Source organism: Chelmon rostratus, chromosome 7 (assembly GCF_017976325.1).
Source record: "Chelmon rostratus isolate fCheRos1 chromosome 7, fCheRos1.pri, whole genome shotgun sequence".
In the NCBI taxonomy this organism is placed as follows: Eukaryota; Metazoa; Chordata; class Actinopteri; order Chaetodontiformes; family Chaetodontidae; genus Chelmon; species Chelmon rostratus.
In genome coordinates, this window is record NC_055664.1 from 8,723,722 (window position 1) to 8,740,143 (window position 16,422).

Sequence of the window (16,422 nt, forward strand, 5' to 3'; positions counted from 1 at the left end):
GGGAATGCAACAGAACAACAAGTCAGGTTGCAGATCAAAAGCGGGGGATTTTTTCTCCTCACGTTGGTCCCACTACTGTGGCTCTTCATGTCTGGGCATAATCTCCAGTTTGAATTATGATGATTTGATGTGAAGTAATGTGTTTAAGAACGTCACATGTGACTGAAATTTCATTGGACAAGAGAAAGCTGAACTGAACGAAAGTGAGGTCACGTCTAGTTACATTCCAGTTTGCTCCTAACAACGTCCCTCTGTCCAGTCTGGGACATGCACAGATGTGTTGAAAAGCGGCACAAATGTCTCGACATGTGATCTCTGTGACACATTACAGACTAGCTGGCTGACAACAGCTATGTTCTGCGCGTCTGTTTGCCGCTCTGCTCGGAGAAAACACGAGATGAAGCTTGTAAGAGCACCTTTAACAGTGTTTTACAGCAAATAGTTCCTGTCTGAGCTGGAATCAGTAGAGACCTTGACCGAAAAGCTGACATTGAAAAACAAACCCCGCTGAGCTCACAAAGGAGTGCACTGACATTTAATTGGAACATGGTTGCCTCACTGTTCCACAGAAAGTTCATTTCCCATGAAAGTAAAGAGACAGACGTGTTCTAATATGTCCAGAGAACAAAGACGGTGTAGGTGCCCTCCTTAATTGACTGTCAGGCGTAGGAAGAAGGGCTGTAATCAGGACAACAAGAGGCCTTTTCTGTTCACTCTCTCTCTGGATAAACTCCCTGCTGGGTCAAAGGAGGCCTGGAGTGAGTGAGGTGTGTTTACAGTCAACTCATGTCTGAAAAAAAAAAACAGTATTTGCAGGCATTTCCTATGTTCCTACATTTGTGGTGTAATCGCTAGAAGATTCACATTAATGCAAGTTTGAACAAGATTTTCTCTCCTCTTACTGAATTAAAAAAAAGCTTCATCTTCCTGCTTTTCTTGTTTCGTTTTCAAAGCACACCAGAGCTTTTTAATACAATTTTAATGTTAGATGTGAAAACAACTCAATTTAGGTGTGTTGTTTGCTTTACGGTGGTGTGAGACATGCGAGCGGAGAAATCAGATGGGAATCACTCGCCGCTCTGCAGTGGTCTGGCTCTGAGATGCAATTACTTCAAAGGAGAGGGAGGCTTTGAACTGTGTATAATTAATTCAGGCAAGCAGAACCAGGGTGTCTTTATTAAGTGCTCTGCTCTTGCTTGAACAACTATCAAACAAATGTAATTTGACCTTCCCTGATAGATCCTCCAGAGGATCAAGCTATCCAAGCAGCTAATTCACTTTGCTTCAACAATGGGCCCGGACTCTCCGAACACTGCGCGGTTTTGCTTTCCCCTCCCGCGGGACGCTGTGAGACCCAGGAATGTCATCCTGAGAAGCTCGTTTCCAAAGCTTTTATTTAGAACACCAAAGTTAATAATTGTTCGAAAGCAACCTGTTTTTGTATTTCCAGGAGGGTTGAAGCAGATTTGAAGCTTTCATTCGACAACAGTGATACTGACCTATTGATGCTCTGAATGCCCTTTGGCTCGTCGTGCTGCCGTGACAATAGACACCAAGGCACTGTGTCAGCGTGCTGCAGCTCAGCACAGAGGTTTTGTTTTTCAGACAAACAAAAGATCAGCTCAACTTGTCACACAACACAAAGATTTGCTTGTTTTTCCAAGAGCCACTAAAACTGTGCAAGTTTGCACCAATGTATGGCATTATTATGCGTTTGGTAAACCCTACAGACAATTACATTTTGTTTGATCCTCGACATTTGCAAGGGTCCATGTGTGTCCATACAAAAGACATGACGCCACATTGTAGTTATAGGCATCGTCGTGCGACCTCCAACTCTTTAAATTGACCCATCATTTATAAAACTCTACCAGGACTCGGCATGTGGAGGGCCAGAGGTCAGAGCTGCACAGTAGCAGTTTCATTGATTGTTGTATTTCGCCAAAAGAGGCCCTTCCACTGAATTTCGGACGCTTCCATCAGCTGTTCACCGGTGTGCGTTCGACATCTGTTCCCTCGCTGGAAAATTGAGGTCGTGTTTTGTAAAGCAGAGAAAGAACAATTGTCTGCTGGTGTATTCACGTTACAGTCGTATCTCAGCTTGTTTAAATGACGCTTCCATCTTGAGCCAAAGTCAAGATCAGATGCTTTTTTAATATATGTATTGTGTTGAACTTAAAATATGGTGGCAAAGTCAGCAAGATCAAGCAGTTGAATAACGTGGCAGATTTAGATCTCACTCAGTCAGACGTCTCTCTTAAATATCAGGGCCAGTGTGACATGTCAGCAGTTCATGTTGCAATGATCTTCTACCACCTGATACTAACTACACTTTGTTCCTTATAGGAGGACTTGAATCAGTTTCAGGTTGTATCTGTTATCTGTTTTGTATTTTCAGTGGGACAAGAGGTATGTGAGAGAAAAGCATGACTTTGCTTGTCTAGGAACAAATCCTGGATCACGTTACTCTCGTTGACGACTGGCTTATTTCCATGTTGGCTCACACTGTGTTTCCTTACACCGAGTGAAAAAAGAAGCACATTCACACAAAATGATGGTTAGAAGTGGGAGCATGCTGTGGGATACTGATCATGTTGTTAGTTTATTTGTCTTCACGGATAAAACTGAGCAGCATTTTTTTATTTAGGCATTCCTGTCGGCATTTTTAGGAGCGACTGTACTGTACAGAGTGTGTTTCACACTGAAAGTCTGTCTCAATCCTTTAGGGTGTGCAAAAGTTTAGATTTTTACACTATGCAAATCTGTAAGTATTTAACCAGCTAACTCTATTCCAAATGTGCGCACAGTTTTATAACTTTAGATACATTATTCAGTGTTCTAAGCAAAGGCCTTGCCTGTGCACAAAATACCATTAGTGGCTTTAATCTTCAGTTGCAGCTTTAAAAAAACAAACATTATAGCAGCTAATCCTAAAAGCCTGCTGCAAGGTCTGCTGTCGCATCAAAGAGATGAACTCCTTCACTCAGTTTGCAGGTCACTTTTACGACACGGCTGTGTCCGCCCCTGGGTCATATCTGGTCAGATTTACCTGTTTATGGGTCAACACAGAGCACAGCCGGACTTTCTCCGCATTCCAGCATCCACGCAGGAGGACGAAACACAGACTGGCTGCTTTACAAACACGACGACTTCAGGTTGTTTTTCTATTCTATTCAGGGAAAGGGAAGAATAACAACAGGAAGACAAGACAAGAAGGCCAACAGTACACAGAAGGCGGCAGAAAATAAACATCGACGAAAGCAAGATGAGCAGATACACCCAGAAGGGTAACGTTTACCACTATCAACACTAAGCTCGCTATAAAAAACACATTCACCAGCAACGCTTCATTTATTTGAACAATGCACAACCTGCCCTCAGGACTTTGCACCCAGCTGACCTGCACTCTGACATGCATGTTATGAAATGTGTACGGCTCATGAGTGTGACCTGAGCATTAGCTTCCACGTCCACCGCTCACACGTGTTAAAAGATAGAAATAAAAGCTGTCCCAATAAAAGAGGAAGATAAAAGAAGACTCTCTTAATGATGTGACCCAAGCCCCCCCCCCCCCAAAAAAAAACAACAAAAAAAACACGTTGCTTGCTCACGCTCAGAATAATCATGTCAGTGTTGGAGTAGCAGCAGTCTTGCATCACCCGTCACATACTGGTGGTCTTAGGAGGGACTTTCCCAGAGGAAAGGGGATATATCCTGAGAGTGCTGCCCTCGCTGCCATCCCCCTCCATCTGGTTTCCATCAGGGGCTGCTGGGCTGGACTGTGTAAAGATTTTCTCAAGGGATACCACCTTTTTTTTTTAACCTCCGTTGCCATTTTTCATTGACCTATTTCATCCCCCTCTACCTTTGCTCTACATTTTTATTAACTCCTAAGTGCTATAGTGTATAAGCAGAGGCAAATAAATATTTGTAAGTTAAAAACAGACAAATTAATCTTACGAAGTAGTTAAAATAACATCAGAACACTCAAATGGAAAAATAAGAGGTGGATGAGAACATTATGGCTACTTTTTTTAGCTTTAGGGAGCTCATTCCAGTAGGAGCACTGATGGCCGGACCGCACCCTCTTTGTCGTGAGTCTCGGCAGCGGGATAATCAGAGAGGTTTTAAAACTTCTGCTCTCGGGCCAGTGAGTGCTCAGTAATGTAGCTAAACATCCACCTGGCTGTTCTTGAAACATCAGGAAGCCCAGCATCACTTCTCAGCCTTTACGTGTAACCAGTGGAAAAACATTTAAATTCATGGTTGAGTGAGTTGAAAGACCTGGATATGGTAATGGCTTCTGACTGGGGCAGGAACAGGGAGAGGTTCCTGACTGTGACTGGAATGAGATAAAAAAAACGTGACGTCTAAATCCCCGGGGGCTAAAAGTGACTTAATTTCTGATGCTTCTCGGTTGCACTGCTCTACAAAAGTTAAGTCAATAACAAAAGTTGCTCAATTTCTGCAAACCACCAAGGAGTGAGACCATGTCGGTTGTAAATATTAGAGTCTTGTTAGCTCTCCCCAAGGACCTCTCACTGAAATAAACATTGAAATCTTTGAATGTTACACCCACTGCTGTTAACCGTGAGTGCGTCTTCTATCTTTGCATAGCAGGACTGGATGCACTTTCTCTCAGGCCACAAATGTGCATCTCTAAACATTATACGAGGTAAAGTTACAGGAAAAAGTGAGGATTTTGAAGCATTTTCAGCACAGGCCTGGAGTCAGCTGTAACAGTATCAGTGGTTACACAGTGCGCCCTCTTGTTAAGATGCCTCCTTTGTCATTGTTTTGCTGCAAAATTGGGACTCCTGTTCAAAACATGTGAACTCTGAAGTGGCAATCTAAAGGGGTAATGTCATTTCTGACACATGCAAATGACATTACGATCTGAATTCCATTTGAAAGAGGCTCGTTTCAAAGACACATGACTTTCAGACAAACCATCTGTGTTTCTGTAAACTGGAGCTCAGACCTTCAAAGCCAACATCAGTGATGAACACACAGGATTTGTGAACCGGTGGTGCAGCCTACGCCGCGCAATACCTCGGAAATGAACAAATGAGGTGACTGCTTCACTGCACTGTAATTACATCCACATGATTGGGCCTGTGGATTAGGCTGCTTGGCTCAAGCTTCGCTGTTTCTGAAACTTAGAGATAGAGATACTTTACTGACCTTTCAAAACTACTTACACAACAAAAAAGTCTTAATTTTCATGAAACATCTCAAATACAACAAAGGGAATTGGCTAAAGTTTGTTACAGTATGCTGGAGGATGGAGATACTGTGTGTAATTACTCATTATTAATATGATTAGTGATGATGTTGCATATATCTTGTGTATTGCTCAGATTTCTCTGTGTCTCACTTCATCTGTCCCAGAACTGTCAGGGTAAGACCTTTAAGCCCTCAAACTGTTGATAAGAGTGCACTCTAGTGGAAATGTGAGAGAACTACACGTGCATGACCCAGAGTCTAGCCCTGCAAGGTTGCATCATCTGATAGATTGCACGAGGTTTTCAGGAAACATTACACATGCTTAAACAAGTAACACACGAACAAGTAACACAGTGTAAGGAGTTCAAATATGATGGAAGGGGCACAGACAACTTCACTGTTCTGAGGAAAGACCACACTGATCGTCTTGGTTTACTTTCAGTTTATTTAAGGACAAGAACATTCACATATGTCACATGTCTCAAAAACATGTCGGTGCTAAAATGACATTTGGTAAAAGCATTATGTTCAGAAAACTGGTTTGAATAACTGGATCTATCAGACACAGTCCCATCCAGGTGTTACCCGGGGCATATTCAATATGCAAAGGTTTGGCCTGAGTAAGGTCTGCAGTGTTGAATAAGATACTTCAAATGTAATCTCATGTGATGGAAGTGGAGCAACATGACTTTACGCTCAGCTCAACACAAGATCATTAATCCAGTTTTGATTTCTCTGCTTTTACAGTAATTCACAAAACGTACAAAAAGCTAAGGACAAACACAGCATTGTTGAACGCAGCCCAACAACAAGTAATGTAGTTATTTGGCTGTTGTTTCTGACTGTTGCTGTTACTGACAAGACACTTAACCAGCTAAGGATCTTGCTGTCTATAGTGAAACTTGTAGAGATATAAAATAAATAGCAAATAATCTAAGGAAATATATTTCTTAGGAATTTTCCAGCATTCTCTATGTGACAAGTTGTCTGACCTACAGGTGTCCAGCACTAGTAAAAATAAACTTTTTTTGAACCTGTTTAACTGTAACAGGTCATCTCTACCCTACATGTCTCCATTCCTCTGCTCGTCCAATGAGCTGCATCCTCCCGTGTCTCATTTGTAACGTGTGTTTGTGTATATTGTTAGCCACTGCTGACGGTTGCGGACCACCTCATCAGCAGTTGAGAATGGAGTTGGTCCTCTGGATGCGAATGACCTTCCTTGCGTTGTAACTGTACTCGTACTGCATGTGCTCATGGAAGAAATACAAATACCCTGAAAGAAAACAGTGGGATAACAGTTAGGGAAGACAGTATAGAAAAAAAAAATCCTGCTTTCCTCTACTTTATACTGAAAACGTGATACTTGGGACTTCATAATACCATAGTGATAAGCAGCAGCATCAATCTCGTCATCCATCCCAGGAAAGTCTTCCTCAAAGGATCGTGGGTAGCCAGTGTCCATTGTGCCTGTAGCTTCATCGTAGCTGTGTGAATAAAAGCAAACTCAGTCTGCTTTGATCCCCAGTAGTGCTGTTTTTTTAAGATTTAAAGGGTTAATTTTAAACTTGAGTGTAATACTCATCACCACATACCTCCAGTAGTCTTCATCAGTGAAGAGCAGTGTTTTCCCGGTATCTCTGATGTACACAGCTGCATCTATTTTTCTTATTGTCTTGGGAAGTCCAAGTTTGTGTATGTACTTTGGGTAACCGTCCACAAGGTTATATCCATTCAAAGCCCACATTCGGATCCCTGTTGAAACACAGAGCAGAGTTTGTATCTAGTGTCTAAGAAATAACGAAAATAAAAATACACCAGTGAATCAGTGTATATAACCCACCACTGAATATGATGACCACATCCTTCTCTGGGTTCTCGTATGCTGCGTCCACCTTGTTGGGGATGCTGGGCCACGTGGACTTGATGAGTGTCTGCTCGGGCTCAGGCATCTGAGGATGGAGACGCCAGTAGAATCTGCAACAAGGTGCAGCATGTTAAAGAAGCACCCATAAGATGCAATACACACAACCACTCTGGTGGTTATAGGTTATCAGCCTTGTGTGTGTGGAGTTCATGTATCACCATCTTATTCTTACTGCACCTGTCTTTGAAGATGATGGTTTCCCCTCTGAGCTCTGTGACAGCATCAAATGTTAACATAGGGTCACATTTGTTCGGCGCATCAGGCTTTGGCTTCACTTTCCTTGGGTTTGGGTTTGGGCCTGTGATCGAACAGCTGGCATTAATGCACCGCTCACACGATAACACCAGTCTCATGCTATAAAAAACGCATGTGTTTTCCCACCGTAGAGCGCTTGAATGCCCTCGATGTCGTCTTCAGAGAGCGGGTAGCCTGTGGCGTATGAGTAGACGGGGTACATCAGGGCGCCCGCGTCAGAGGAGTGGGACATGCCGAGGGCGTGGCCCAGCTCATGGGCTGCCACTATGAACAGGTTGTACGCTGCAGAGAGAAGATGCTCAGTCAGAATACTGTTCAGACAGTAGTTTCTAAGTGTTAATCAGTTCAGTGACTTATGTTGAACATTTGTGCACGACTGTCACCTGATGAATCTTTGGTCCATTGCTCGTCCTCATCAAAGTGAGTGTCTCCTCCGATGCCTTGGCCGGGTGGATAGGCATGAGCCAGTAGTCCATTAGGCCCGTCAAAAGGGTTATAGTCTCCATGCTCTACAGAGAAAGGGAGAGACTTTTCTTAAATGTGTCGAGCTGAATGTGCACTATTATAATACTTGTTCTTTAAATGGTAGCAGCTGCAGTGTAGAAAAAGCCATGTCATGGATGTTTGTGTATTCAGAGGTTATAAAAGGCACCAGAATGAACGCTTGTTGCACCTTTTGCTCCAAAACTGATCATAATGTCAGCGATGCCCTTGTGCAGCTTCTTAAAGGTCAGCGGAGTGACATCAGCCCAGACGTTCAGCGCATTGCGGACGGCTCGGTCTACATCAGACTTCTTCAGATCTGGTGTATAATTCAATATCCTGAAACATCAGGGGGCAGGAAACAAGGCAGTGAATACGCGAGTGAATAAGTGATGCTGGTGCTCACTTTCCGAGGCATTCATCTCCACCGTTTAAGTCATTTTGATGCGTACCTGAATGTGACGTTGTTATTTTGCCATTTGAGGTGTCGAGGGAAGTGGTTGTACTCTCCAACGTCTGGGACACCACATCTGGCCTGCTTCATCAGCTCCAGAGTGTTGTCATCCAGATTCCCTGTCACCTTCAGACGCAAAGACATGGAATGAAAATATGTTAGACGTCAATAAGGCGACGCATTTGCAGATTAAGTCCAGACATTTTCTCCTCTGAGTGATTCAGAAGAAGCACATTCTCAGAGGCTATTCAACTCCTGAACTGTAAAATGATGTATTTATGGTTCAGTTGTTAAGCGTCGGCCTGTCCATCCTGCAATCACCAAAGTTCCTAACAAAGGTTGTTGTAATGGCAATAAAGGTAACTCAACTCAACCCAAATCAGCTTCTTTCCAACAAAAAAAGCAAAAAGATCACATTTAAAGATCTTGAACATGTATCAAGGCTCACCACCAGTGACACTGCAATACCCTGCTCATTTACAGGTCCAGCAGAATTAACAACTACTCTGCAGATTCGGTCACCTTGAGTTTGAAGAATTTCTGCATCTCGCTGATCTTCTTCTCAAAGACACCACCTGTCCTCTGTCTTCCTTGGAGACCAGCTGGGAGGTCGTAGAAGCGACGCAGGTACTTCTGTTTGTTGAGAGAAGAAAAGCTGAACGACATTCAGAACGGTGTGAAAGAGTGTCCTCAGGTTGCTCCATTTAAACACTGTGCAGTCTTTTTTCATTGATTAGGGGAAAAAAAGCCACTTGAAGCCAGCTTACAAGGCGAAAACATGTCCTAATTAGAGCCCTCAGGTCTTACCTCTGCTAAACGCCAGTTGTCTGTCTCTCCTGACGGCACAGGCAGAGCGAAGGAGTGAGCGACCAGCACCAGCAGCAGCAGAGCTATCATTGTTGTTGTCTCCGTGTTGTCCAACCCAGTCATTGGGGTCAAGAAGCTCAGCGGGGTATTTATAGTGTTTTGGGTCCACGTTTTTTCAAAGGGTCCCAGTGATTCATGTAAAAGCACCTCGCCACTTCCTTCTTTGTCTGTTGAGAATGTGCTTGTACAGTGACTGTGGTTTGAGTGTACTCCTTTGAACCCACCTCAAATGCTTTGATAAAACATTTCCCATTTCCCAAATTGCCATGACTTAGGGAGCTTGCCAATAGATTTACTGAAAATGCCTACGGGGCAAGATTATGCACTCTTTTCTGTCTTTCTTCTTTTAAAAACAAGAATAACATGTCAGTCTTGTCCTTTCCAGGCTGCCAAGTTTAGAAGGCATGGCCCTTTTTTTTTTTTTGGCAGAAAATACTCTGGCTTTTCCTTTAATAAAGATCACATCATCAGTTATTATCTATACATCTTTAGTTGAAAAAAAAAAAAAAAAACATGTGCCCAACTATAAAAAAGAGGGAATTTTGGGAATCTCTTTCATGCTGCTGCTGGTCTCATGATTGTCATCCTATGTCTCGTTATTTTAGGTGAAGACGTTTTATGACTAACAAACACACGTCAAAATAAAGAAAGAGGTGATGAAAACATGTATAGAACATGTGATTGACATGTCCCTTGATGTAACTTTGTGTATCACTCTATTTGTACACAATGTGAGCCCTCCCGCACTGAGAAACGCTGAGTTGATCCGATACAAACAAATTCCCCGCGTGGGCCTTGTCTGGTAACAATTGAATGCAGATCTTTCTGATTTAGGTGCTTTCCGACGTTGCCCTTTGCAGTAGTATGTGATTCACAGTCAGCAGGATTACGCAGAGCATAAATGACAAATTGTATACGTAAATGAACCCAGTGTCCTCAATTATGAAGAGCTGTGGTCTGCAAGAGGTTTGATCACAGCGTAGAAACCCTGGTGAGCTACAACAAACACAATGCACTTTAAAACTCTGAACAATGGCTTGTTACAGGAAACTAGGAAACATCGCTACATCGACTCGATAGATCAGCACAGTGTTTTGTATACACATCCATGGTGCCGATGATGAATCCTAGTGACTGAGGTGATGAGTTAACTTTTCATTTAGTGTCACACAGGTCACACAGAAAAAATATTGTACTTAAATTATACCTAGAATGTACTAAATACACTTTTCACTATTTTTGTCACCTTCAAGTATACTTGAGTGTACTCATGCAGTCCTTGAGTACCACATGAGTAATGCTTGAGTGTACCTGAAGTGTAAATCGTTGCTAAATTGACACAACTTTTTACAAACTTGTACTGTACTGAACCGTATTGTAATGAATTGTACTGAAGTCCACCAGTGAAAATCATGATTCATGTGCATTCAAAACACATTTGCAGTACAATTGTAGTAAATCATCAATGTGTTGGAAATACTTAATACTTGAAATGAAGTGAAATTAAAGTACTCTTTAATTAAGCTTGCTAATAGTGTATTACATAAGTATAAGTACACTTTTCATAAGTACACTTGATTACTATTAAAATTATTTGTAATTTAGTATGATTTTCTTTTAAAGTACACTTTAGTTCAATTTATAATGCAGTTACAATAAGGTGTACTTTTTTTAGTACTTTGAAATACCAATTGAAGTACTGCAGAATTAGTATTCATTTTGAATCAATCTAAGTAGAACTTAATGACATCTAGTTAGAAGTACACTTTTTAAAAGTATACATCAAACACACTTTGAATTAAGCACAAAAAGTAAAAAAGTGATTACTTTTCACCACTTAAATTATACTTCTAATACACTAAAGTATCCTGTTTTTGATCTGGAGACTGTTGGATCAAAATTTTCATTTGTCCAATACTTTGCTTTACAAATTTAAGGACATTTCCATCAGCCTCAGCTGTACTTTGTGTTTTGTGCTAATTAGCAAATATAAGCACGCTAACAAGCACAACTAAGCTGGTGAACATGGAGAACAATACCTGCTGAACATCAGCATGTTAGCGTTGCCACGTGAGCATGTTAACCTGTTGTTATTAACATTTATCTCAAAGGAGTGCTGTAAGTAAAGATGAGAGAAATTATATTCCCTAATTTTTAAAGAAAAAGTTCTGACATTGAGTTTAAGACACTCTTCTGTTTAGAACAACATGTAGTAATGATGTTTAAAACGATATTTGGCTATGGAAAAACCTTGAGAGTATTGTTCCAGACCAGGATCCAGGAAATTACTGTGAAAAATATAACTGTCCAGGTACCTGCAGGCCCCTAAGGTCAGGCAGGTAAAGACATGCTACCCATTAGCATCTGTGTGAGACAACAGAGGTATATAATTATTTGCTCCTGCCACAACAATGGAATTCCTAAAATTCCACACTGCGGAAAAAAATGGAAAATGTACCACAAAAATCGTACATTTAGAAATAGTTCAAACTTTCCTGAATGAATTCATTCACGAGCATCGTTTACTATGAGATCGAGACATGTTTGGATACAAAAGCACTTTTTGGATGAGTAAGCTTCCAAAGAATTCTGTCCAACTTCAATCCTGGCACCAACAGCATTTAGGAAAGTCAAACAATGATTTGACCGTGCAGCAATCCCAGTCATTATCAACATACTTCTGGAAGACGTCTTGTAATGACAGTGTTTTGCTAAGTGTGAGACTGTATGTCAAGTGTTGCCATCAACGCAGGCATGATGCTGCTGTGCTGGCAGAGAATCTCACACACTGCCTTAAAAAACAGAGATTACAAACAGCTGGTGTCGCCTAAATTCTAATCAATACTAATTTTTTCCTAAAAAAAGAACAAAAACATGGTGATTATTGCATTATAATAATGATAGAAATCACAGAAAAAGGTGATCTGCATCCCATCAGTGAGCTCATGTGTGATGTGTAACAAACATTGTGCCCACAAGCTTCAGCATCCTGTGGAGACAAATATTTTTGGACTAACATCATTGTTTAGACGGTGGCTAGCGGAGTGCTCCTGACTCATGCCACGGGGAAGTTGCAGCCAGGGGGGATTTTTGCTGCTATTTTAAAATGTTACCGACACACATACGCAGACAAAAATATGGAAACATATACACTTCTGATCTGGGTTATGACCCACTGGTTACATTTAAAGATAGTTACCAGTGCTGGGTTCTGAAAAAAAATGGTGTTGTATGATCTATACTGTGGTGGCAGGTCTGAGGACTGTGAGCTGTGAATTACACGAATGGCGCACTGTATGGTAGAATGAATGACATCCCTGATACAGACATAAGAAGATGATTTTATGTTGCTGAAGTGAGCAACTTGTCTCAGATGGACAGTCTATAAGTGTACAGCCATGCTGGTCTCATTGCACAGCAGCAGAAACCAAAATACTCAGATGTTGCATGAAAAGTGGAATTGTTAGCACAAGGAGGGCCAAAAAAGTTTAATTATTGCTGGCGGGGGCCAGAGGAAAACCCATGCTGTTTATTTGTGCTGAGCATTTTTGGACACTTTTATGTTAGCAACCTCAGCTGTGCTTTCTCAGCATCCATTAGATTGAAAGCTAACACCTGGATGGATGTGTTAAAATATCTGCTGTTGAATATCATGTCATATTTGGTTGTGTATTGCTCACTCATACTCAAATATCCACTGTTATGGTGGCTACAGACAGCTAGTTTTACACTGGATTTGCCACAACCCAGATTCCCAAAAAGTTGGGACGCTGTGCAAAACATCATTAAAACTGAATGTAATCATTTGTTGATCGTTTCTTACATTCACTCAATTGAAAACAGTACAAGGAGAAGATTTTTAGGGTTTGTGTCATCAAAGGCATTGATTTTTGCAAATATCTGCATATTCTGAATTTGATGCAGCAACATGTTTCAAACAAGCCGGCACAGGAGCAACTAAAGACTGGGAAAGCTGTGGAACGCTCCAAAAACACCTGTTTGGATCATTCCACAGGTAAACAGGTTGATTGGTAACAGGTGATAGTATCATCATGATGATCATCATGTAGATGTTTGTAGAAAACAGTAAATCTCTGCCTTTGTTAGCAGATATTACAGCATGTCGTTCTCAGCGTGTAAGCTCTTCTGTCGTATCAAGAGAAAGATCCAGAGAAGGATATTATAAGCTGCTCTTCAATGGCAAGATGACAGAGAATTATGAGAAATGGGAAAAGAAGGAAAGTTGCTGCTGGAAATATAAAGTTCATCTACTGTCATCTGGTCCCGAGTCACCGTGCATCCACAGGGAATCATGTTACTCGGTGGTTTGTTGCCTTCATTCCTTTTTGAGACCCTCTCTGCTCCCTCATCCTTCTTGGGATGGATCAGCAGATTGGTAAGATCTGACCTAAAGCCTTTTAGGTGTCACTGTGGGTTTTTGTTATTTCAGTGGTTGGACTCGCTGTGATGGACTAGCCCATTGGCATTGCGTCTCCGCAGGAATGACACTCACCGTGTCACTGAAATTCGCCTCTTAAATGTCACTGTTGCGCCGCTTGTTCATAATATTTTGGCACGGATCATGCAACAGTGACGTTAGGGGATGACGTGAGGTGTGTTGAAATCAACCACTTCCCTGCTGTGTCAGAGGGAAGCTGATGCAGAACATGCAGAGAACAGACCAGCTGTGATCAACAGTTCCACGAAATGATGCGTCCTCGTGTGGAACCACTACCTTTCACATAAGACGCTGGTTCAGTTTCCTCCACTGTTTTATCATGCAAATCAGTTATTAAATGTTTTGAATTCTAATGTTGATCTTAATAAACCGTTTTCACAGCACGTCCATGCCCATGTAAGGGTTACTGAATCAGCTGCCTGGACTGTTCTGTGGTCAGAACGTTTGGACGTGAATGTAAAGGCTGCTTCTTTTGTAACAATGTGCCTACTCTGAATGTTAGCTATTAACTTAGGATGTAAACTCGAAGACTCTGTACAATGCGGCTTTATGTTTAATCAAAAACATGATTTGCTATTGCACAACGGTTGCATATGAGCATATTTTGTGAGATAGACGTCCAGGATAGGCTGAGCTTTGTCTGCTGGTGTCATTTGTGCTGTCAGGTGAAGGTCTGCAGACCTTTAACCTGTCCAACACAGCTTGACATACTGCATCAACACAGTTTTCGGCAGCAGGCTGAGGAAATATGGTTTCTGTTTACTTTACAGGGCCTGTCACTTGAATGTACTACAGCATTGCACAACCATGAAAGCATTGTGGCTAGAAACAATATGGAACATTTATTGCATGTCTTTTTGGACAAAAGCAACTGCCAAATAAATGTTATGTAATATAATGACAGTGGACATGGTTAGTGAGCCACAATATGAAGCAGCTGCAGCCTATAGAGGATGTAGATTGCACAGATGCCAGCAGAATCAGAAATGACACAGTGCACGAGTAAAGCTCTCATTTAATCTTCACACATCGCAAGTCCAAGCGCAATAGCCGAGCAGCCGCTGAGATTCAAACCGCAGTGGCTGCTGCGGTGGAAGGTCAGGCCCTCTAAGTAAACTATAGAGACTACATGCACAGAGGAGACACCACAGGGGGGCAGCAGACGCTGTTGCAGCAGAGTGCTTGGGAGTGGGGGCACTCAGACTCTGGTCCCTCTGGTTCCCTGCACGGCTCTTATCATGCCCCATTGTCACCTACGACGCTTGCCAAAGTGTTACAAATCAGCAGAGGTGAAATTTAAATACTTGTAGTAAAATGACATAATCTCATTTAAGATTAGTGCAGTAGTGTTAGTGTTGATTTTCACCCACTCATGTCAGGCAGGAGAGTTGCAGTGATGTTCTTGATGCCGCCACTAGGGGGAACCAAAGTTAGATACAAATTCCACACACTCTTTCTCTGAAGGCACCGTCCTTTGTTTCTTTCTTTCACATTGTGCATATGCCATCTTAAAATAAAGCTGCATTTATTTGCAAAACAGACATCAGTAAGACCACAACAGAAATCAGAGGCAGGCAAGAAAATTGCTAAACATTTGACGCAAATTCAGAGCTTGGTGTGATTCTGTGGGAACATGACGCTACATGAACCAATGACACCTTTTTCTGAGGTAAAGTGAATATACTGCTGATGTGAACTAGTTTGATCTGCATGATTAATGAACTCATCTTAAGGCTCTGTCATGTGATTCTGATTCTCTGCCCCCCCACCCGGTCCCCTCCTTTAGGCCTTTGATCATATACAGTGTCTGGGTTATTGACCACAGATAAAGCTTTTCAGTAGTCATCATTACAGACAAAAAGAAAGCCTTTCCAAGACAAATATTGCTCACCTCAGCTATTTGATCTGATATGAAACATCTGTAGAACCTTGTCAGTGTGAAAGTGTATGTTTGGGGCAAAACAGAGATGTTTCTACCGGCTTAATTACCATGGCGGTCTCTCCCAGCTTGTAACTTTGCAGCTCCAAACTACACTCTCAATCATCACTCCTGCTTAAAATGACTTCATTACCTCGTCTGCACTCAGACCATAAAACCAGAGCCACACAAATTCTGCAAGTCTTTCTGCAAGAGAGCGCGGCGTCCCCTGGAAAACTTAGCTCATGTTGCCCCCGCAGAGGAATGCCGTTGGTCCTGTAAAGCTCCACAATGACCAATCAACTGTAATTGTACCCTGAATTTACCACGGAACCACCCATGCCAGTCTAGGCGGCCTTGCTTTTTCTTTTTCGAAGGCCTTAAATCCACCCCTGCAATTTCAGCGAACTCTCTCATTGAAAGGTCTCACATGCATTTGCTGCTAAAACGGGACAAGAATTGACTTTGATGTCGTTATTTCAGGAGCACTTGCAGAATGCGTGGGACTGAGTGCTGCCACCCAGCTCATTTGTGTTGCCTCAGTCTGGAGGTTCCTTTACAGGAGCTCTGCTGAGGAAACCATTTACAGTTTTTTGATGGTGGGAATATCAACATGTTTATGACAAACATGCACAGTTGCAGCACATCTTGCAGAAAATGTTTTTTTTTTTTGTGCTCTATATTGCCTCATATTGCAGTTTCAACACTTGTTTGGGATTATCTGTTTGTCATTGCACTCTACAACTCCCAGCGTGAATTTTGTGTCCTTGTTATATTTACATCACTTTACTCATAACTGAAACAATGGATTTCAGCCCTGAAATTGCACTTAA

General features: G+C 41.9%; 1 protein-coding gene across 1 annotated transcript; it reads right to left on the minus strand.

The window, feature by feature from the left end:
- Nucleotides 1-5,703: 5,703 nt before the first annotated feature.
- mmp13b (matrix metallopeptidase 13b) lies at nucleotides 5,704-9,263 on the minus strand. The gene is made up of 11 exons (XM_041940470.1): nucleotides 9,153-9,263; nucleotides 8,868-8,978; nucleotides 8,344-8,471; nucleotides 8,082-8,230; nucleotides 7,792-7,917; nucleotides 7,535-7,690; nucleotides 7,331-7,451; nucleotides 7,070-7,203; nucleotides 6,822-6,981; nucleotides 6,610-6,713; nucleotides 5,704-6,502 (listed from the first exon to the last, which is right to left on the minus strand). The coding sequence occupies exons 1-11, from the start codon at nucleotides 9,240-9,242 to the stop codon at nucleotides 6,402-6,404; spliced, it is 1,380 nt and encodes a 459-aa protein (XP_041796404.1). The 5' UTR covers nucleotides 9,243-9,263; the 3' UTR covers nucleotides 5,704-6,401.
- Between the last annotated feature and the right edge of the window lie 7,159 nt (nucleotides 9,264-16,422).